The sequence below is a fragment of the Oryzias latipes genome, chromosome 22 (genome assembly GCF_002234675.1).
Source record: "Oryzias latipes chromosome 22, ASM223467v1".
Lineage (NCBI taxonomy): Eukaryota > Metazoa > Chordata > Actinopteri > Beloniformes > Adrianichthyidae > Oryzias > Oryzias latipes.
In genome coordinates, this window is record NC_019880.2 from 16,801,547 (window position 1) to 16,824,369 (window position 22,823).

General features: G+C 39.4%; 3 protein-coding genes across 3 annotated transcripts; 1 reads left to right on the forward strand and 2 right to left on the reverse strand.

The window, feature by feature from the left end:
- Positions 1-104: 104 nt before the first annotated feature.
- Positions 105-10,311, reverse strand: pabpc4 (poly(A) binding protein cytoplasmic 4). Its single transcript, XM_004082383.3, has 15 exons — positions 9,766-10,311; positions 7,055-7,248; positions 5,565-5,680; positions 4,623-4,762; positions 4,454-4,548; positions 4,228-4,365; positions 4,047-4,142; positions 3,698-3,967; positions 2,233-2,323; positions 2,032-2,127; positions 1,827-1,957; positions 1,658-1,748; positions 755-885; positions 550-688; positions 105-468 (listed from the first exon to the last, which is right to left on the reverse strand). Exons 1-14 carry the CDS (start codon positions 9,956-9,958, stop codon positions 581-583), a joined length of 1,890 nt encoding a protein of 629 aa, XP_004082431.1. The 5' UTR covers positions 9,959-10,311; the 3' UTR covers positions 105-468; positions 550-580.
- A 3,068-nt stretch (positions 10,312-13,379) lies between these two features.
- On the reverse strand, positions 13,380-16,107 carry LOC101162088. The gene is made up of 9 exons (XM_011490521.3): positions 15,649-16,107; positions 15,473-15,585; positions 15,326-15,399; positions 15,080-15,251; positions 14,908-15,013; positions 14,664-14,749; positions 14,511-14,596; positions 13,529-14,447; positions 13,380-13,458 (listed from the first exon to the last, which is right to left on the reverse strand). The coding sequence occupies exons 1-9, from the start codon at positions 16,063-16,065 to the stop codon at positions 13,437-13,439; spliced, it is 1,995 nt and encodes a 664-aa protein (XP_011488823.1). The 5' UTR covers positions 16,066-16,107; the 3' UTR covers positions 13,380-13,436.
- A 771-nt stretch (positions 16,108-16,878) lies between these two features.
- LOC101159307 (transmembrane protein 54) lies at positions 16,879-22,811 on the forward strand. Its single transcript, XM_004082384.4, has 6 exons — positions 16,879-17,066; positions 17,815-18,011; positions 20,298-20,357; positions 20,558-20,746; positions 21,700-21,837; positions 22,442-22,811. Exons 1-6 carry the CDS (start codon positions 17,054-17,056, stop codon positions 22,538-22,540), a joined length of 696 nt encoding a protein of 231 aa, XP_004082432.1. The 5' UTR covers positions 16,879-17,053; the 3' UTR covers positions 22,541-22,811.
- Positions 22,812-22,823: the final 12 nt, after the last annotated feature.

Below are 22,823 nucleotides of genomic sequence, written 5' to 3' on the forward strand. Positions count from 1 at the left end.
ATCATCAAGAAGAATGATTATATATATAAATTTTAAAACTAGAATACTGGTTTAACTCTGTCAAGAGTAAAATACCTTAGACAACAAAATAAAAGACAACTAAGCCCAATATATAACATGTTTATTGAGAATACCACACACTCATTAACATGATAGGACTGAGTCCCATCAGTTTAGTCAAATGTGAAGCTTTCAAGCAAAGGCAAACTTCAAGGCTTTCCTATCAGTTTGGTTTTTTTAATGAAAATGACGTCCCTCTTTTGCCACTGAAAGAGAGTTTGTATTCAAGATAAATTTGCATTCTGATCTTGGTATTCAGTTAAAAATTATTATGGAGTTACAAAATGATCCACTTTAAGGATTTTTAAAATATTCAAGTACTTTGCAAAATTGAAAGTATTTTCCTTGGTTTTCATCATGTTTGAAGGATTTTGTAGTGTGTTCCTGTTCACCTCAGCTCGTTTACCTCTGAAAAGACACAATGATTCATTATTACTACAGCAAAATCACAAATGCTTGAAACAGCAAGTATTACTGTTATTTATATACTTGTTAACCAGGTGTTTACGCCATCCGGTCTTCAGGAATTAGCAGAAGCAGCAGCAGTGGCAGTAACCATGCCTGCCACTTTCTGGGTTGCATCTTTTTTGGCTTGGTGAGCTTGCAGCACAGCAACAGCTTCCTCCACCTGATCAAAGACACTGTTTTAGCGTGAGTGCGTATTTTGACATTTTTAGCGCGTGAAAAAAAGCACCTTTGATTGCAGGGATTCGTGGGACTCCAGCATGTGCAGCAGCTCAGAGTTGTCGATCTCCAGCAGCATGCCGGTTATCTTTCCTGCCAGGTTGGCGTGCATTGCCTGGATCAGTGGGAAGAGACGCTCCCCTGTTCAGAAATAGACCACAGTGAATGCCTGAGAACTCAAGAAAGGCAAAAAGTTTACAGAGCTTGCATGTTCAAGCACTTTCAATAAAAAGTCCATGTAAATGCATGTTTCAGGCTTATGCGTTCAAAACTCTCGCGTTCACGTGACACTACCCAAGTTTTTAAGTCAGTTTTCGGGCTCTACGTACAAAATGTGGACCATTGAATGTGCATCGAAAATTAAACCAGTAAAACTTTGACCAATCAGGGACTCGGATGTGGAGTAGCGTCCATTATAATTCACGGAAGTGCCAACAGTTTGAAAATTGATCATGGAGGAGAAATTAATGGTTGCGGTTTGTGTCCGGCGGAAATCATAGGACACCAAGTCTTTCATCTATTGGAATAGAGATGTGAAAGAAAAAGCCTGGATACACAAGATAAGCAGCTGGGTAGCTCGGTTGGTAAGGTGAAAGATTACCACACAGGGTTCGATTCCTGGAGGGGAATGAACAATGGTAATGGGGGAATTACCATATCAACATCCCTTTAAGCCCTTAACGCTACTCCCGAGTGGGATGGGTCAACTGCGGAGAACAATTTCCCCATTGTGGGATAAATAAAGTAACAATTATTATTATGATATGCTTTGGCATTTCGCACCAAGCCTCTTCCAATTGTAGGTACATGCACTAGCACAGGTTAGTCCAGTGTGAACATCATGGGCTAAAAGCGTGTTCAAGAATCCACATCATGTGTCAAATGCCCAGTGTGTACATAGCACAGAACTCACCAAGCATCTGCTTCTGCTCTTGAGGGGGTGCAGCAGCGAGCATAGAGGCTGTAAGTGGCTCTTGGCCCTGAATGTGGACAGCAGGCTGAGCCTTGAAGAAACAAAAACATTGGTTTATAGAGGATAAGTCTGATTGATATTCAATATTTCAGGACAATAATATAAATACCTGCTGTAGGGCAATAGGCTGCACCACCTGGGGATTTGGGTTGCGGACACTGGTGGCGTATTTGTAAGGAGACATAGTTCGGGGACCAGGTACTCCCATTGATGGACGAGGGGCCATGGACTGCCCGGATGCTAGCAGCAAACAGGAAAACTAAGATACAAGTCATAACTCTTTTTTAAATCTAGTCTAATCTATACAAACACACCTCTTGGGCCCTGAGAGCCGCCGCTGGGAGACATGTGCCTCATGTTGCCGCGAGGTCCTGGCTGACGCAGCGAGCTGGGCATGCCCTGGAAACCACCTGAGAGCGATGAAAGCCCAGAAGGAAAACAGATTTCATCATACCAATAAAATGTTTTTTTTCTTTTCTTACAGAAAGATGCAGCATCATGTGCTTCACTTTCACCTTGACCTCTTCCACCTTGTTGCTGCCATCGGGGGTTGGGTCGCATCTGGGCCAGCTGATTGGGTGCATAGTATGTCGTTCTGTTCTGGGCCTTATGGGAAAGAAAGTGGAATACATTAAGGAGCAGCAATAAACTGAACTGTGGGTCAGAGGGACTTTGTATCAACCATTCTCTACACAACATGCTGTGTGAGGAAAGAAGTTAAGGTATGACATTCCTCTCGCGGAGGTGTTTTACAGCCATGTCTCAGTCATTCCACACTTACTGTGCAGTTACTAATATGTTCTCTAGTTTTTCTCATTTATCTGTCTCTTAATTATTTTATTAACTGATTTATTTAAATTTTATTGTTGTAAGCTGTTGGACAGTTAAATTTCACTGCTTGGTGTCAATAAGGTTTTGGTACGTTGGTACCAGTTGGTACAGTGGGTCTAAATCTAAACTTAATTGGATTTATTTTTACCAATGATGAGAAATCTTTTTTTTTAATTTTAAAAATCTGTACAAAAATATTTGCACTATCTTACTTTTTAATTTATATTTTACTTAATTTCTACCACCTGCTCTTGAACAACTGTCCATTTTCACATTTTTATTGAGTCTGTGTTCTGTTTGATTCTGTTATATAAACCTAAATGCATAAAATCTAATAGAAGATCCAAATTGACTGTTATTTCCTGTTATATTTACAGTATTTACAATGTGAAATATGCAAGCTGTTATGCATGCCTCATTTCCAACTTTTTAAAGTGATGTTTAAAAAAACCCATCCCAGTCATCTTTTGATCTATTGTAAAAGTGTTCCCAGTGGTCTTTTGATTATGATTATGCCATTTTTAGCCAGATTAAAAAAAATCTCAGTCGCTTTCTAGGACATAGTTTCTGCAGAACGGCAGTAGTTCATTAGAAATTCACCTCTGAATTGTGGGGGGGACTGTTGGCACATGATACTGTGCAACAAAAATGGCGAGCAATTTCTGAGGTATCCAGATTTGGAATTTTCAGCCAGATGCCAGCTCGAACAAGGAAGACAAAGACGTGCATGGATTTCGTCGTGTACAAGTGCATGTATTGGAATGGAGCAAAGCAGGGAGCTTGTGGCCTGCCGATTGTGGCACTATGTCACAGCTGCATGCTTTTTCACCTGCTCCTAATTCACAACTATTTGAATACAGAAATAGTCAGAAATGCAATTTTAAGCTTAATTCTTTTTTCTATGTATGTCCTCCATCATCAGAAAAATGCTACAAGAATATGTTAAAAACACCAAAAAAAAACATTTTTATTGGAGTGGACTGTCATTCTTACCAAGTTTGAGCTAAAGTGCTAGTCTGCTACTATGAAACCATTTTCATGATAATATTTAACAGGTATTTTGTCAGCTTTGTTTTCTCAGTAGTTGTCTGCATCATGCAACCCCTATTAAAAAAGGTCCTCCACCAAGTTTGATTTTGGTTCTCACACCTGTGGCACAGCTGGCATGAAGTAGCCAGATGTTGGCTGGAATTGATTAATGATGGCATTTGGAGGCATGGCCCTCATGCCAGCTATACGCTGCATGTACTGGTTCGTGAGGTGGGCCTTGCGCTCTTCTTTACGCTGAGCCAGAGCCACATAGAGCGGTTTGGAGCCAACAATACGTCCATTCATCTCAGTTACAGCTTTGGTGGCTTCTTCAGGGGAGGAGAAGCAGACAAAACCGAAACCCTTCGAACGACCGTCTTCTAGCATCACCTAGAACACAGGCAGATGGAAGTGACATAACTCTAATGTTCTTATCCAGTTATTGAGAATTTCTAACTCACTGTCTCACCTTCGCGCTTGTAATGGACCCAAATGGAGAGAATTCCTTACGCAGTTTCTCATCATCGATTGTGTCATCAAGGTTTTTGATGTAAAGATTAACTCCCTGCCAAGAAATAGAAACTTTAATAATGAAGGGCTCCCCCCCCCTCCCTTCAAGTAAAATCATGTGTTTTAGAAATAGTCCAGACCTGATAACGACTGATTCTTTCTTGTTTCAACAGCTCAAACTTCCTTTTCAGCTCCGCCTGTCGTTCCATTTTCTTCTGAGCTCTGCCCACGAACACGGTCTTGCCGTTGAGCTCTGTGCCGTTTATCTCTTCTACAGCCTTTGGATTAAGACACATTTCTCTGAGAAATGTCCAAAAATGTCACTTAGATCAATCAATCATATCTATTTTTATTACTCTTAAGTACCTTGTTAGCATCCTCGTGTTTCTCAAAGCTGACAAATCCAAACCCTCTGGATTTGCCACTGGAGTCTGTCATCACCTTCACACTGAGAGTTTTACCTAAAAATACCAAAAAAAGTAAAGGATTTGAACTAACATGGAACTAACCTAAATTTAGGACAGGTGTGGCTTACCATATTTTTCAAACATCTCCTTCAGCTGTTCATCTTCCATCTCGTCTCCAAAGTTCTTGATGTAGACATTGGTAAACTCCTTGGCTTTGGCACCGAGTTCAGCCTCCCGTTCCTTCCGAGATTTGAAACGGCCCACAAACCTAAACGTTGACGAAGACAAATGCATTCTTGTGAATTGGCCTTCATCAATGGTGAAAAACCAACTCAAACTCCACCTCTTCGGCTCCATCTAAAATCATAGCTTTCCCGGTAACCAAGATTTGGTCAAAATAGACTCAGCAAGCACAAAACAAGAATGGCATCCACTAGACAGTTCCAGAGACAGTGCATCATGTGACTCCTGGGATCAAAAGTGAGAAACAAAACATGCAACTTTAGTTAAAATTACCAGTACCGAAAGGATATTTAGGTATGCTAGTAGTCGCTACGACAACCGGTCTAATTCCTGTTCCGCTGGATAAAGAGGGATGGAGGAACACAGTCTCACAGTACAAAGGAATGCTGAGGAGAGGCAAATGATCTAGTATACCTTACTATGAAGACCTCCCCCTTCCCGCCATCCAGTATAGCATTCCTGCATCCGATCCATCACTTCACTAAAACAAACAAACGTGGTAACACACCCACGCACACAACTTCAAACACCACAATGGCAAACCAACAAGGAGTCAAATATAGCAACAAAAAATGCAAATGTAGACTTTTTAGTGGGTTATCTTGGAGCATGCAGGTAACCTTTGAACTACTGGAAGTGAGAAATGAGTGGGTTAGTCATTTCATTCACACACAAAAGTAGTAACCGAAAAAAAACACAAGATGTCAGTTCAGTCAACAAAATACAGTGTGCAACCAAAATAACACCCAACAACCAACATTTAGGATGAATCCTATGGACTTTTTTCTACAATGGAGACGGGGGAAAAAAGACGGTCAGACACTCACACCTTGCGGTCATTTAGAAGCATGCCGTTCATTTTCTCAATGGCGCGATCGGCTGCATCTTGGGTCTCGAAATGAACAAAGGCGTAGCCCTTGGAGCCATTTTCATCGCACACCACCTGGAGGGGAGAGGATTATCTGCCACATCAACAGGCCATACATAAATAAAATAAAGAAAATAAAAAAACAATTATATATTATGGTCCCTCAATTAAGAGCAATTTAGAGGTCCATCTTCCAATGTGTGGCTGTTTCGCAGATTTCTAATGCAATTTTGTACTTGTTTTTTCTTCTTTTTACAGCACATTGTGTTCTGCCTCCTGATTGGCTGTTAACATTGTCAATCAATCTCCTCCACATTGTGTCTTATGTACAGAATGTGTTTAGCTTGCTACAACTACACAAGTCTTTGCGAGCAGATGGCTGTTTTCATTCTATAACACTGGACTTATTTTTCTATGAAGGTTTGAACTTTTAATCTTAAACAAGAGAGAAAAGTGTGAAAATGTTAATGTCTCTCTGAGAAGTGTTCATAGTGTCTAGTGAGAAGTTTCACAGACTTAAAACATCTACGATTATTGTATAAAATAAAACTAACTACTTTGTGAATATCGTTGTTTGTGGATTATTTTTTAATGTCACGGTCATGATAAACGAGGGATGATGACAACAAGAAAAAGACGCTTTATAAACCACCCAGACAAATGTATAGGGATGTCTGCTGTGCAGCCTGGAAGGTGTCTCACACACACAATTTAGTTTTTGATCCAAAGAGGATATCTTTACCAGACATCAGTAAATGTTAAGACAAAAACATTTGTGGGGATGTTTTGTTTGCTTGTTGTCATACTATCATTTTGTTTACTCAACTGAGTAGACCGTTGGATTTGTAGTTTGTAACCCATAACTGAGGCTTAGATCCATGAGTACTGAAATTACTGTTCTGTGGATAAGACCGCTTCATTTTACTTTAGACCAGAAGTTAGCACAGATAACATTATAGTTGTGCGTAAAACGGACTAGAAATAATTGCCCGTCTTTTGTGCTGTTATCACATTTTCCCCAACGCCCATCGTGTAATGAAACAGATTGGTAAATTACAGACTGCCAGCTCAAAGTGGGTTAGGCTGCCAAATTAGCAATCAGGAAAGCCTTGGCTGAAATGCTGAAAGGGTTTAATCCAAACACTTGTGTTTGAAAGAAATAGGTTGGAAAGGAGCTAAAAGGATAAATATTAATCTGTTCACAATGAATTGATTATATTATTAAAATACTGCAGATGTTATAGCATTAGTATTTAAGACAGCCTTTAAAAACATTAGGGCACCATTTATATTACAGTACAAACCTCTACAAGATTTCTTTAAAAAATATAGTGGAGTGGTCAATATGAAGGTTTCATGTTTCTTGGGCTCTTAATGGGTTACAGACCATAACACATTGCAGCCAGGTTTTAAAATAATGTTATAGTAGGGGCAAAAAGTATTCTTTACCTTACAGGATAGGATATTGCCAAAAGCAGAGAAAGTGTCGTACAGGGCTTTGTTGTCGATGGACTTATCAAGGTTCTTGATAAATACATTGCCCACACCAGACTTCCTGAGGGAGGGGTCTCTTTGAGACCACATAATTCTGATTGGTTTCCCTTTCACCACGTCAAAGTTCATGGTGTCCAAGGCTCTCTCAGCTGTAGGCAGAAAGAAAGAAGACACGTTCATGTTTATATGGATCCAAAATTGTGAAAAAAATTCACAGGTACCAAGCTTATTTGGGTTGTTTGAGGATGATTAGAACACTTTGTCTCAAACCAGCTTGTACTCTTGTAGACATAAATACAAAAGCAGACAAGAAACAGGGTTAAGACGCTGCAGAAGACCATGTGGCTGCTGAGCTGTCTGCCAGCAACTCAGACGAGTCAGGGGCAGCTGCAAAGATCATAGCACATGTTTCTGACAAACCCCATGCTGCTGTGCCCCCTTAACTACCAATGCCACAGGCAAACATCCATTTCAACAGGTTTTAAAGAGTTTTTATTTATTTATTTTAGATTTGATGATCATTTTACAGTCTCTGCGTTTTTCTGCACTGTTAAGACACAAAATTATGAAATCTATACCTTTGTTTTACTATTGGTTAAACAGCCATGTCATTTTGGGTCCACGTGCCAAACATCCTTTTGTTCAGTCCCTCCACAGCGAGCCACACACACACACACACACTCACAGGCTAGGCTTTCCAGCTAAAAGTGTCTGGTAAACAAAACGGAGCTCCCTTGCGTCTGCTGGCATCAGCAGTTTGGCTTGCAGTTGTACTTCACCACCCGTGTGCTCAGAAAATTTGTGTAATTGTTGTTCAACACATGAACCTCTGAAAGGTTCAAAATGAAAATCTTGCTGTTTAAAAAAAAAAAAACACATTCAGAAATATCCAAGGGTGAAAATGTTAATGGTGTTGAATAACTAGTTATTGTTGCCATTTGTGTTTGTAGTATCACAGAGCAGGCATATTTTGGCCTGCTCAGAGTGAGGTTCTATATTTAGAAAAGGGTCCTGAGAGGTATGTGCTGGAGTATGGGTACACCATTCTTTGCTATTGATGGGGAAGACTTCCAACATGAGGATAAAACATAATATTTCAACAAAACAATGAAAAAGCTCAAAATATTCCTTCTCTACACTTTGAACTTTGCCCCACATTTACACCCTTCTACCGTGTCCACATCAACAGCAAAACAGTGGGGCATTTCACACCTGTCAGTTATGGTGTTGTAATCCATTACTTGGTATTTGGTCAACCGCCTTCATCAGAGACAGCTGCTCTCACAGGTGTTTTTGTTGATAAAACAGGAGAAACATTCACAGTGTGTAGACAGTATAACTAGGACCTTAGAAAGACCAATGCAACACACGCTACCGCTGCTAAGAGCGCCCCTATTTATTCCAAAGGCAACAAAGCAACAAAAACAAAAGCAATTTGCTTTGCACCAACTGTTGCATATGTTAAAGCTGTTTAGGTAACAATAGATACAAATAAGTTGTCTGTCCACCCACAAGGTCACTGTATAGTTATGTTGTCCACCTTTTGACATACCCCTTTCACCGAGTCGCACAGGTGGTTTGGCGGAGAATTTTATGCCGAATGCCCTTTTTCACACAACCGTGTATTATATCCAGGCTGAAGACTGGCACAGGGGGAACCAAACTTGGACCCTGTTGTGGCTACATGGTAGTGCGAAAGGTCTTTCCCAAGAACCCACAGTGGATGAAGCACGTGAGAAACAAACCCTAACCTCCCATGCGCTGGTCCTATACACAACCAACTGAGCTATCCAGCCATTTAGTTAAAACAGCAAAAAAAATAGGAGTACAAATCAACTCAGATCAATGTAAATAGGAATTCTTGATGGTTTTAGCATTCCTAGCAATGGATGACATCTAACTAGATAAAAAAGGAAAGTCAAAATATTTACTACTGAAAAATGTTTAAAAAAATAAATGTGTGAACTAGTTAAACAAGTTTTGGACAAGTCATCTAGTAGTAGACAAAAAAGCCAAACTATTTACCAAAAAGAGAAGAAAAAACTGTGGTGTTACGCATTAAGTAATAATACAACTTTGATTACATACTAGTTATTGGGTAAGACATATCAGTCAACCGCTAGTTTATTGGTACTACAGAACTAGTAGTCATTTTTTCTTGTACTAGTTGACTACTGTGGCCTAGTAGTAACCTTTGTGTGTCCCTAGTTGACTATGAATGCCCAAACTGATGCAATTAGCTTGAAGGTGTTCATTTTTAACATAATTATATCACTTGTTATTTTGACTCATGGGATCAGCAGCAGAGATTTTAAAAACAGCGTGTTCTCAACAATGATTTACTGCAGTAATGGCTTTCCATATAATTGATCAATAATTACAAACACAGACTTTAAAGCACATAATGGTTTCAAATGCATGAATTCCTTTAAAATACCAATAAAATGTAGTGAACTGAACTGCAGAGACTTTGCATCGCCATAGCATAGGTGGTGTGTGAAGAACTGGGAAGTGGATATAATAGGTATAATGAATGACTGTCTCAAATAAAGAAGACAGAATTCAATGGAAGCGCAAAGCTTTATAAAATTCATTTTCATTAGTCATGATGATCCCCACGTGGGTGAGCTCATCCCCCCCCCCCCCACCCCCCAGGGGTTCCTTACCGTCAGCGGGCTGGGAGAAGTTGACATAGGCGTATCCGAGGGACCGCCGGGTGATCATGTCTCTGCATACCCGAATGGAGAGCACCGGTCCGGCGGGGCTGAATTTCTCATACAGCATAGCCTCCGTGATGTCAGGGTGCAGGTCACCAACGTAGAGAGAAGCCATCGGATAACTCCCGGTCGCTGTGTTCATTTCCCAAACTTCCAAAAAGAAAAGAAAATCTGCCAAAGCCGAAAAAAACTGCAATCCGGTTTGAATGCGGGTCAAGACGCGCTCGGTGCGGACAGATCTCTGAGTGAGAAACCCAAAAAATGTACCAAAAAAAATCCTCCTTCGGTTAAACCCCGAGGCCTCTTGTTTATATTTTTAATTAATATTTTGCTATTTTTTTAAAAGTTTAAATTTCAATATTATTGTACTCGTTTTTATAATGTTTTATAGCTTTTATTGTTTTTATATTGTTTTTATTTTAAGTTTTTTTTTTCCCGATAACAGTGAGTTAAACACTCACGGTTGATTTGTGGCCGGGGAAAGAGAGTGTGTCGGGGAAGCGTGGGCACTTTATAGAGGGTAGCGGCGTGGACGAAACAGTGACCAGGGTCAAATTTAGGAGAGGGGGCGGAGGGGGGCGGGGGGCGAGCACGCGGCGTGTAAAAGAGAGAGCGCACTGTCCTGCCCCAACCACAGAGCTGCCCTCCCCACAGCGACACCTGCATGATAACTGAGGGGCAGGACACAGCTCCAAAGGAGAAAAAGCACTGGAAAAACTCAACAAAAAAGGGAAATAAGGTCTGTTTTTGGAATGTCAATCCTTTTGGGAAAAAATCTGGGAAAAGGGAATAAAAGCTCTTAAAGTATGGGTCCACATTCCACACATATGGTACATATATTTGAAAAATTAACCCTGTAGTAATCCTGTAATGTATTTAATGATGTCATGCAATTTGTTATTTTGTGCAATTAATTAACCCGCTATTAACTAATTAATCTATTTTTAATCACAATTATTCGTATCCTTTTAATTGCTGTGAAAAGCCTCATTATTGAGTATTTTCATTTAAATTTCTGAGATTGTATCGCATTAATAGATCAAAATACAACAAAAAAAGTGACTTTATAAAGTTTTGAAGCAGATTTCCAACCTTTACTTTTACACAAAGGGAATTTTCTTCTTGAAAAATAAAGAAAACAAAAACAAATGATTATGTCCAGAAGACTCTATTTAACACATCAAAAACAAGAACACTTTTCTGAGCAATCCAGAAAATATTGAACACAAACTTTTCATTGATACCATATTTGACGTACATTATTCCACAGTTTATACACTAGTAAGATGGTAAAAAAGACACAAGTGATTATATATTCTGTTTGGTGAATTGGATCATTTTGAAGACTGGAATCCAGTAGAAGAGAAATAGAGAACAGAACACTAGGAGGAAATGAAACACTGAGGTAACACCGGACGAACTGAACTATTTTGATTTTGGACTTTGTTTCTTTGAAACAAACTTTTGCTTTATCATCTGGTTAAAAACAAGCGCCAAGTGGTGAACTTTCCCTCCAAAATTATGCTTTGTTTAACTTCTCACAATGATCACTTTCCTCAGAGAGGAAAAAATATAACGGGACAAGTTCTACAAAAATTTTTTTTTCATAAATGACCTTGGTATAGGATAATGCTCTTTGAGTTGTGCATGTCATACATGAACAAACTTCACGGAAGCACTGACGCGAAAATGAGATTAAAAAATGTGCTCAAATGTTTCATTAAATGAACACAACTAACATGATAATTTACCTGCCCAACTGTGTCCTGTTCATGGACTTCAGCTCTGCGTTCAACACTATCCTCCCCTCTCTGCTTCAGGAAAAGCTCCAGCATAACGTGCCTGACTCCACCTGCAGGTGGATCACTGACTTCCTAATGGACTGGAGGCAGTGAGTGCGGCTGTGAAAGAATGTCTCCACCACCCAAACTATCTGCACAGGGCTGTGTACTTTCTCCTCTGCTTTTCTCTCTGTATACCAACTGCTGCACCTCCATCTTCTCTGTTAAACTGATGAAGTTTGCAGATGACACCACCCTCATCGGGCTCATCTCTAACGATGATGAGTCTGCCTACAGGAGGGAGGTGGACCGGCTGGTGCCGTGGTGCAGCATCAACAACCTGGAGCTCAACACCCAGAAGACAGTGGAGATGATCGTGGACTTCAGGAAAGTCACAACCTCCTCACCCCCTCTCACCCTGACAGACTCTCCTGTCACCATATAGTGGACTCTGTTCGTTTCCTCGGCACCACCATCACTCAGGACCTTAAGTGGGAGCCGTCCATCAACTCCCTGCTCAAAAAGGCCCAGCAGAGGATGTACTTCCTGCAGCAGTTAAATTCGGGGTGCCGACCCAGATGATGGTGCAGTTCTACACGGCCATCATAGAATCCATCCTCACCACCTCCATCACTGTGTGGTACACTGAAGCCACAACCAGGGAGATGGACTGCAGGGTATTGTGTGCTCAGCTGAGAAGGTGATTGGCTGCAGTCTTCCATCTCTCCAGGACCTATACGTCTCCAGAACCCGGGGGCGTGCAGGTCGGATAGCAGCCGATCCTTTTCACCCTGAACAGGAATTACTTTAACCACTCCCTTTGGGCAGGAGGCTAACCTCACCAGAACCTCACGAACAGTTTCCTACTCAAAACTTTAATTCCTCCCCCCTTAAACTTAAGTCCAGTTACCAGTCCATTACCTGCAACTTCTTCATCCTGCTTTTGCACTACTGTGCTTGTATTTACTACCAGTGTGTTATTTTTTATTCTTAAGTGTTTGGCACATTACTGCAACAAATTCCTAGTCTGAAACTTCTTTGTTCACTCAAATAGGCCTACCCATTCACTTTTAACTTCCAGATCTAGTGGAGCTGTTATTTAAATATGAGCATTTTGTGGTACAAGCATGAGATTTGACATGGATGTACCTTAGGACCCCCCCCCTTTCAGAAAAAGTAGCCATGATAAAAATCTAAAATTTTACAAAGAAAAGGGTGGCAGTTAAATTGGGCCTTAAGGTGATGGTATTCTGCCCTTAAGTTCAAAGACTGCATAAACGGGCCATGGTTAGACTGGCGCAAACAGTAAAAATTGTTTATAACAGCTCTCTTTACAGATGGCCACCAGTTTGGATTTTTCCTCTGGGCTAACATGTTTTTCTGAGACAGGATCCATAGATCCATGTCAAATTAAGTGCTTCTAGCACAAAATGCAGTCTGAAACAAACCCAACCGCTAATCGAACCTTTGTGCCAGTAAGTAAAGCTCATTTTAACAGCACCTCAGTCAAAGTGCTTCACAATACAGCATCAAAAGTACACCAAAACAAAAAAAAGTTTTAAGTTGCCTTTTGAAAGCACCCACAGAGTTCAATGAGCGTATAGGGAAGGTGGGAGTCAGTGAAAGTATGATTGCTACAAGTAATGATTAAACTGCTGTACCAGGATTGTAGCCTCAAAATAAGTGTAAAACAGGATCTAAAGTTATTCCCTTTAATACTTTAACATTCTGAATTGTGTGCAAGCATACTAAAACATTTAGGATAATACATGTACAAGAGGATTCATGTTTAAAACTTTTGTTGCAGCAAGTTTATTTGAACATTTCTTGATGGTGCAGTCACTTTCCTTCATTCATTTTCCTGAAAAGATGCATAACTGGTTAGGATAAGGTTACATTACACCTAAAGAGTAAACTGCTTACCCACTAACCTCATCAAGTACATGAAAGTTGAGCGCAGACCCTTCAGCCTGGGCACTTTTCTTGTCCTCTCCTCCCCAGCAGCTCTTCTCTGCACCAGTTTACCCTCAGTTTGATTCAACTCTTCCTCATAACTCAGTTTCTGTGAACCATCTGGCCCTTTAGAGAATTCCAGCTTTGAGCGAATTATTGGGTTAACTTCTTCAGTCAAAATTTCATCCATGTTTATCCCAGATGGTTCCTCTTCGGAGAAGTCACTCTTGTTAGTGCCTTTCCCACCCGTTTGATCTGGCAAATGCTTTTTGGGGGGCTCCTCCACAACATCCACCTGGTTTTTCTGGAGTGGTTTAGGGTGCTCAAGCAACAGGAGACTTACACCAATCTCATTTGGAAAGTCACCCGTTGCTTCATCAGGGCTTGTAGATCTTCCAAACCCATTTTGCTTTTGGAAATCTTCAGTATTTTCAGTTTGTGTTGGAATTGGCCAGACATCCACTGTATGGATGTTCATATCCCACAATTTGTCAACTTCAGACCCACTCATTGTGGGATCGGCAGCCTCACTTGGTGATTGAAGAATGGAACTAGCAGTTGGGGGCTTCACTTCTAGATAGTTTCCATTTGGTGACAACTGAACTGAAAACCCATCAGTCAAAGTAGTCATATCTTTACCGTATTCAGCATCTGCCTGTCCAGGAAGCCAGAGGGTTAGTCTGGAAGTTGGATCTTGGCTCACCACAACAACACCTTGCTGTGACAATGGGAGCTCCCTTTGCAGGAAGAGGGAACCAGACACAGCGTCTTCAGCTTCAACAGGAGAGCTTGACCTAGCTGGAGATGTGCTAGAGGCTTGAGGTTCTGAGTCCATAGGTGCATTGGTTTTTGCATCTTCATCCACAACAAACAGACCAGTGCTGACAATTGCCTTATCTGCAAAGACACCAGTTATAGAACAAAAACACTTTCAACTCTTTCACAAAGCGGGGCACTTACTGCCAGAGGGGATCTTGACTGAAGAGCTTTTGCACTTTGAGCTACAGCAGGCACAGACATTGACATCTCCATTCAGCTCCACCCATCTAAAAAAGCAAGGTGCAAGATAAGCAAATAAAATATGGAAAACAGACATGTTGTGTAGGCAGTTACTTAGATTGAGTTGCATCATAGTTGCAGGATTTAGAAGTAGAGGTGACACCGTGGTCTGAGATGATGGCACTGCAGTGGATGTACAGCTAAAGAGGACATAGGGTTTAGTTAGAGCAAGTCCTTTCCCAATTATCTCCCACCTAACTACTTGCTGAAAAACAGAATTAGAATTTAGTCCAATAAAGCCAATCTTAGTAGTTTTAGGCTTGAAGGACCAATGTAGGACTACCACAACCAAACCAACCTCTGAAGTTAGATGAGATGTATTGAGTGCAAAGTTGACCACATTTGGTGCTTTGGAACCAGTAAACCATGCAACAGGGTGTGGAGAACCCAACGAAGATGAGCACCTGTCCAAGAAAACCGGGTTAGAATGCTTTAACTGGACGATTTCCAGTGAGAAAGCCATTGCTTACCCTTTATTCAGTATGACAGCATGTCTGGGTTTTGTCTGGGGCTCAGGGGATGCAGACGTAAAGCAGGAATGGATAAAGAGTTGCTGATTGGGCCTCATTTCTGCAGACACTTGGAGGTTCATAACCTGGCCTCTTTTGTAAGTGTTTGACTCAAACGGTTTGATCGAGGATGCTGCATAAAAACAAAATGGCCACTCAAGTATTCTGCTGATCAACCTAAGAGCATAAATGTGAAAGTTTACTTACAATCCATGGCTTGAATGTTAAAGTTTGTCATAAGTACTGGTGGTGCAACAGTGACACTTGGCTCACTATAAAACCTGAAATGATGCAACATTTTAAGTGAGCTCACAGTAACATGTCAAAAAAATAAAACACAGGTGGATGGGGGACCTTCTGGGGAAGCAGGAGACACGGACTGTCAGTGGAGTTTGCCACCAGGGGTGGAGAGTCTTCCTGGGATTGAGGTTTACATTGTTTGTAAAGCCCTTTACACCATTCTGCAACTGCAATGCACAACATTCAAAAGGCTGTCAAATGAGAAGTTAAAAGCATCCATTGACACTTACCACAGATTTAGTCCCACATTCATCCAATTGGTAAGAAAAAACTAACTGGTCCGGCAGTTCTGTATTGCTGGGACAGTCACCCAACTGCACGGCCGCTGCAGAGAGTGTCAGGCCAAAGGTTTTTTTGTCCACCACCACGGTTAATTTTTGCTCATCACATGACACCTGGACTCTGGGAGCAGTCATGAAAGGAGGGAATCCAGGGTCCATGGGAAAGGATGGGGGCCAGCTTCTCCAGGAGCCAAAGATGTCATTAAACGGCAGAAGTTCTAAGTCCCTGTCAAAGGGAAACAACTCATTTTCCAAAACTCCTCCAAAATCCCGGAAAACCACGGAATCGTCATCATATCTCAAGTGAGAGTCAGCAGATATGATATGGCAGAAGACTATGCTAAGAAATAACTGCAGTGTCCCCATTGTGAGGCTCAAAACAAGCCAACAGCTCCAACATCAGTCCTGACACCGCTGACTTTATTCAGGTGCAGCAGCAGGAGTTCCAGCTGTAGGGAATCAAACTAATGAGGCCACATGATTATAGCAAGTCAATGGAGATTTTATTGCTTTTTTCTTTCTTCTTTTTTTTGTCATTTTTGTTTTATTACCACAAGAGTTGTTTAATCTTTTGATGTGAACAGTTTTCTTAAGCTTTACCTGTCGGCTAATACCTCAATGTTTCATCAGATTTTTCATCTTTACTTTAAAATAATAAAAAATGATAAGATTGTCAATCAATGGGTTAAATTTTAAAACCTGACAACACACAAATAACAAAGGAAATATTATTAATGGAATTAAATACAAAAAAATCTTTTTGTTTTTGGTCATTTTTATTTATGTTTTTTGATCAAATTTAGCCTTGTCTTAAAATTTGTATAAATGGTTTTCATTTTTTATTTTATAAAGTTTATGAAAAGAAGCTTGTGGGTATATTGACTAATGACCTTTATTTGACTCTTAATAAAGGCACAGAAAAACACAGAAATGATTCTCTTGTGGATGTTTTTAAAACAAAACATTATTGTTCATGATACCACACGTGTTTTTCTTGTTTAATGAATAGCTTGACAATAACAATTTGTCCAAAGCTTAGATAATTTATCATTAGGCTATTTGAAAAGATGGGGGGAAAAAGTTTTTGTTTCAGTTTTTCGGATAAATAAAGACCTGAGCAACTTTTTTTTTGTGCGCGCGCCACAGGCTTTTTTTGCATTGTGGGCGGAGCTTCAACACAGGTGTGCATCACAGGGCGTGGGTTTTGCAATGCTGTAGCTCCTCTGGTTGAATGCCAATCAAGGAAGTCGTCGACGGACGGAGGGGAGAGAGAAAAACACCCCTAAACAATGAGTTTCATCCCGCTTTGGGAGATTTAACTGTGACCTGAAGAGGAATAAGACAGTTTACAGACATGGCGAGCACAGGTATGTCGAATAATAATGCATTTTGTGACACTTCCCTGCTTTGGGCGTGGTTTGCGTTTCAAACAGCGGTCAGGTAGGATTAACAGTTTTTTTTTTTTAAATACAAAGCATTAATGTAAATACATTCGCCTTGTTTGTATGTGTCCCTTTCATAAACTACAAATTGAAACTTAAGTTGTAACTATGGGTACACTTAAGTGTTATTAGTGGAAAAAAAGAGGAATAAGATTTACAAACAAAACAAAACTCAAGCAGATAATAAGATGGACTTATAATTAGAAAGATTATAAGGTGTGAAATCAGAGGAGCTGAGGACCTTGTTAGGTAAATGTTTGTGCATCACACGCCCAAAGCTTTGTCTGCATCAGGATCATGACTGAAGCCTCCTTAATATGTGGGCCCTTCATCTACTGGAGCAGTAGACATTTCTGATCAGAAAAATTGACAGAACTGCAGGATTCTTTAAAATGGCGCTTATAAAAACACATTTCAACTTTAATTTTCTTTTTTGTTAAAGTTGTGTTTCAGTTGGACAGTATGCATACTATTTGCATTCTTTGTGGTATTTATCCATTTCTGCACATCAAACATTTCTACGTAATTCAAATGAGTCGAAGTATGTTGATACCAGTTCTACGAGCTTGTGCAATGTCTGGTTGTGCTTCATATCCTTGAGCAGGCCACAAAGCTCATAAGTTACTTTCATTGAGTGAAAATTACTGCTTTTTTATTTTCTTATTTATTTTAGGGATTTGCTGTGCCAACCTCAAAGACAATAAAGCCTTGATGAAGATGGGGCTGGCCCTTGTGCTGGTGGGCCATGTCAACTTTCTTCTTGGGGGACTGGTTCATGGTGCTGTCCTCAGACAGATCAATGTTCACAAACAAGCCCGAACGCTGTTGTACGTCGTCTCTAATGTCATTGCCATTGCAGCAGGACTGGTGGTGAGTGGGGCAATCACATGAGTACTATTCTAAAAAGTTATATCAGTATTTTCTGGGCTCCGGAGCCACACGAGGCTCTTTTACCCCTTCATTGTGGCTCTGTCTTAAAGAAAGACAAACTGTTTTTTGACTTAAAGTATCTGTAAAGTGAAAATTAAGTAATTATAAATAATAAATAAAACGTAACTAAAGTAAGCTAAATTGCTTTGAATTTAACTCATTTACAAAGAGTTGAAGGTCATTGCAAATAACAAGTCAAACTAAAACATTTTGGCAGATTCTTGTGTGCCTATTGCACAGAAAATCCATTGATGGTCAGTTAACAAAACTGGAATTGAGGCAGCGTTTCTTAGATTTACACAGTGTTGTTAAAAATAAAAAAGTGATCATCATATTTATTTAAAAACTGCTTTTATTACAATACTCCATGATGATGATGATAGCTGTGTCTTGCAAGAGTGAAGAGCTTGACACAAACAAGCGTCACTGACAGATGGTCTACTTTCAAAGGTTTCTTTTCAGTGAAAAAGAAATGGTGAAAAGTGACATCTTTTTGGTTCAAAAACAATGTGTGGACTATCAAATAAATCTGTTGTTGAACAAAATGAAAAATTAATTAAATACATTATTATTTACAGCTACATTGCAGAAGAAGCAGCACTGGCTGTGTCTCAGAACTGATTTGATGCTAGCACATGCAGATTCACTTGAATTCACATGCACAAAAAATAAAAGAAAATGCCGAAAAGAAAGTGACCGACAGTCTGTCACAGGGCTCATGGAGCTGGAGCGATCATGATCACTATGATGGCTCCCGGGAGGCGAGCTGGCGGCCAGACAGAGACCCGCTGCGGGATGGGAAGCCAGCCAGCTCGGGCCTCCAGAACTTTATGATAGTTTTCTTATTTTCATGGAGGCAATAATGAAAAAGGTTGCTTGATATTATTCTTGTTTTAATTTTTACCCTCTCTGGTTAATGCAGAAGCCTTCAAATTCGGTTAAAGAGGGAACATAAATGTGAAGAACACATTTGGGACTTTAAGTTGAAATATGTACGGCCTACAATAAAATCCAGTCTTGGACGCACTTAAAATATGTGCAGGAAACTCAGCAATGTGCCGTCTTCTCATCTGCCACGCCTGAGCTTGTCCACGCTGGACAGGGCAGATCAGGGAGCGTGTCGATGCGGATGCTGTTGTGACATCACAAAGCCACATTAATTCAAACTGAGCATCTTTGCAACAGTTTGATTAAGTAAATACGTTTATATAGCACCTTTTGCAGATAAAAGTACTGTATTGCTGAACAATAAAAAGCAATACAGTACAATTAAAAACACAGAAACAATCAACTAAATATGATGTAAAACTAAATAGAAGAAAATAAATGTATTTTGAATAGAGATAACAATAAAACCAGTCAGCTAAAAGCATTTTTGAATAGAAGTGTCCTTTGTTAACTTTTAAAAGAATCGACAGTGTCGGCCACACAAAGGGACAGAGAGCGGGCATTCCAGAGTCTGGGGGCTATTGCCTGGAACGACTGTTCACCTCTGGTTTAACAGTGATTTAAAATGAGAAATACTCAGACATGCAAAAATGAAATTATTTTTTATTACATTTGTTGTCTTTTATAGGAAAAATGCCACAAGTACATGTCAAAAACTAAAGAAAAAGCATGATTTTCATTGGAGAGGCACTTTAAAGGTTGCAAAACCCTGATCTATATTAAGTTATTTGTTTAGAAAAATCTACTGCAGAAATTTCTTATTCAGTGCTTTGCATTTGAAAATAAATATTAGTTAAACTTATTTATCTAGTTTTTTATACATTTTTGATTGAGAAAATGTTAAATATGTAATAAATAGTGTAAATAATATTAATTTAATTCATTCTATTTAGTAAAATAACACAAAAAGTTCACTTTAGGCTGTTGGTTACTAGAAAACTTAAAAATATATTTTTAAACTTTGATAGTTTTGACACGTTCACAGGTGCATCATTTAAGAGTAGATAATATTTTTTAAGAAGTTAAGCCCATTTAAAAAAAATCTAAATGTTGTAATCTATCAAAATAATAAGAAAATACTCAACGTTTTTCTAAATTTTTACCTTATGTCCTGATATGGTTTTCAAAAAAGGTCATTGTACCGTTCCCTAACCCAGTGTTACCGTTTGCTTGGGTTTGTCCCCTCATTCCTTTCTGTTGAAGTCATAAATAATGAGTGATGTCAGTTTCAGCAGCTATGTTGTTCGGTGCAGCTCTGATAACTGATCTTCCCCGTAGGGAATCATAAGTGGGATAACGGCTATTGTGCTGTCCAAAAACAAGAGAAACAGGACTGTGGTAAGTCGCTTTCTTTCTGAGCCAGTTCCACCTCCCTCCCTTCCCTCCTCCCATCTGTCACTCCTGTTAAAACTCAAAGTTGACATATTTAGTGCTGGTTCAACGTGTTTAAAAAAAAAATTATGTAACTTAGAATCCTGTTTATTTTTCACCTAAAAGGACTGCTGTCTTTGATCAATGTTCTTGTGTTCTCCATGCAGATGTGGGTTCTGCTGTTCTTCAGCTTCCTGGCGGGTTTACTAGGATTTGCCTCTGCCTTAGGCTTGTCCATTTCCTTCCTCAAATCCATTCTTTTGGATGGAAGAAACTTGCTGACCCACTGCATCTTCTCTAATTTAACCTCTTCCAGCATTACAGACCAGTGCCCCTTTGATCCCACACGTGTCTGGGTGAGTATTATGTTCTGCCAAAAAGGATATGTATAGTCATGGCCAAAAATATTCTGTCTGGCAAAGAATCTGACAAAAATTCACACAGAAATAAAAAATGGAATGGGCAAAATGATTGACACCTTGTGAAAATTATGAGAAGCTACTTTTCAACCATGTGTTTTCCTGTCATTTCTATTTTGACTGGTGCTGTCATGCGATAAATTTTATAGTGCGATTAATTAATCATGACCTGCTATCGATATTTTTAATCTAACTTAATAAAACTAAAAAAGTGGCTTTATGAAGTTTTCTTATTATAACAGACTTCCAACCTTTTCCCCTTAAACCAAGGGAAATTATTTTAGATCTGAAACGCCTCATTGGGCTTTATCCCTCACATAATGGATAATAGCTGTGGCGTTGTAGCATTCTTTTGGGTAAATTCTTTTGGGTAAATTCTAGTGCCCTAGAAATTTCCCAGAAGTCTCTGTGAAAAACCAGTGTGCATCGATGCTCACTAGATTAGGTTTCCTCTTCAGAACACAGTGGATTCATAAATGATAGTCACAAAACGCTCATATTGAGATTTTCACTTCGTGAAATCGATGACATCATATTCACCGTTTAAAAAAAAAAAAAAAAAAGTTGCGTGCATAGTGTCCAGATTGCTTTTAAAATCCAGGGCACTGCATAGTCCCACACTATATAGTTTTTTAGTTGTTGGGGCTGATTTCTTCCCGCATGGGGTGCTTTAAATCATTAAGTTAGAGATGCCAGAAATGACCAGTCCATTCTTTGTTTTTAGTTTTGTGTGAATTTTTTAAATGGCTTGACTTATTTCTTGTATTTTGTGTTGTTCCGGTGCAAACAAAAAACACTTGAAAACCAAGACATTTGCATTTGGAATGGCCATTAATGTTTTCATTTGATTGCTGTATTCACAACAAATCACTGTTCTTGATTAATACCAGGAAACCACTATTGGCTTGTGGGGGCCGCTCATCGTCATGACTACGGTGCAAATGGTGTTCTCCTTCCGCTCCTTTGCTGTCTGCGCTTCATTCCTATACTTGTGCCCGTGCAGAAAAAGGGCTCGCAATGCGAGGAGGGTAAGCTGCCTGAAGATCAGTCTGCAAACAAGTTTTGTTTTGGAACTGGAATTGTATTTTTTCAAGCATTCAAAACCTTAAAAACTAAAGATGAACAAAAGAGATGTATATCTGAACATAGCTGTATCAAAATATGGAGGATTACCAGTTATAACTTGATTGGAAAGTTAAGAGTAAAAAAAGATCCATATTCATCCATTTATAATTACTCTTTAGTAGACATTTGTACTTAAATAATGCATTAAATGTGAAGTTTCATTGCTGGAAAGGGAGTTACAAGTTTGTAAATGCAGGACAATGTATAGGCAGTGAACCATAAAAGAGCACATTACTGTCTTTATATTTACATTATTTTAACAACAAAAATGTAATTTTAACGATAAAACTAAACCAGTTTTTTTTTTTTAATGTATCTAGTTTGTTTTCCAGTTTGACAGAATTTCCAGTCTCAGCCACTAACATTTTGATCAAAGATTAAGTAAAAATAGAAAGGGCAATTTAACATGTGGGACCAAACACTGAGATCTTTATACATGCATGTATGCCTGAGGATTTCAGTCCCTAATGGTTATTAGAAAAGAAACAATCCGGTTTACCGTTTCAGGTACGGATTGCGACACCACTACCAGCCTCACCCTCACCAGCAAATGAAAACGATGAAGAGGAGCCAACAGTGCATAATGAACTGCTGTCAACACCGTAGTGGAGCAAAGTCGACCTCATAGTCCTACATTAGACACAACTGACTCCAAGACAGATTTGTGTTAAAGTCCTAAAATTGTTTTTGGATTATGTCATTTTAAAATATCTGTTACTTTTCTAAAATAATATGAAAGATTTTTATTTTGGTTGTAAAACTGTTACTAATGGAAACAAGTTAGAAGAAACAAGTTAACTTTAATATTGGTTCGTTTTAGAAGTGAAGTGTTTTAAATTGTTTTTTATAAAAAATTGCAATTTTATATGAAAACTTTATGCCGTCTTGT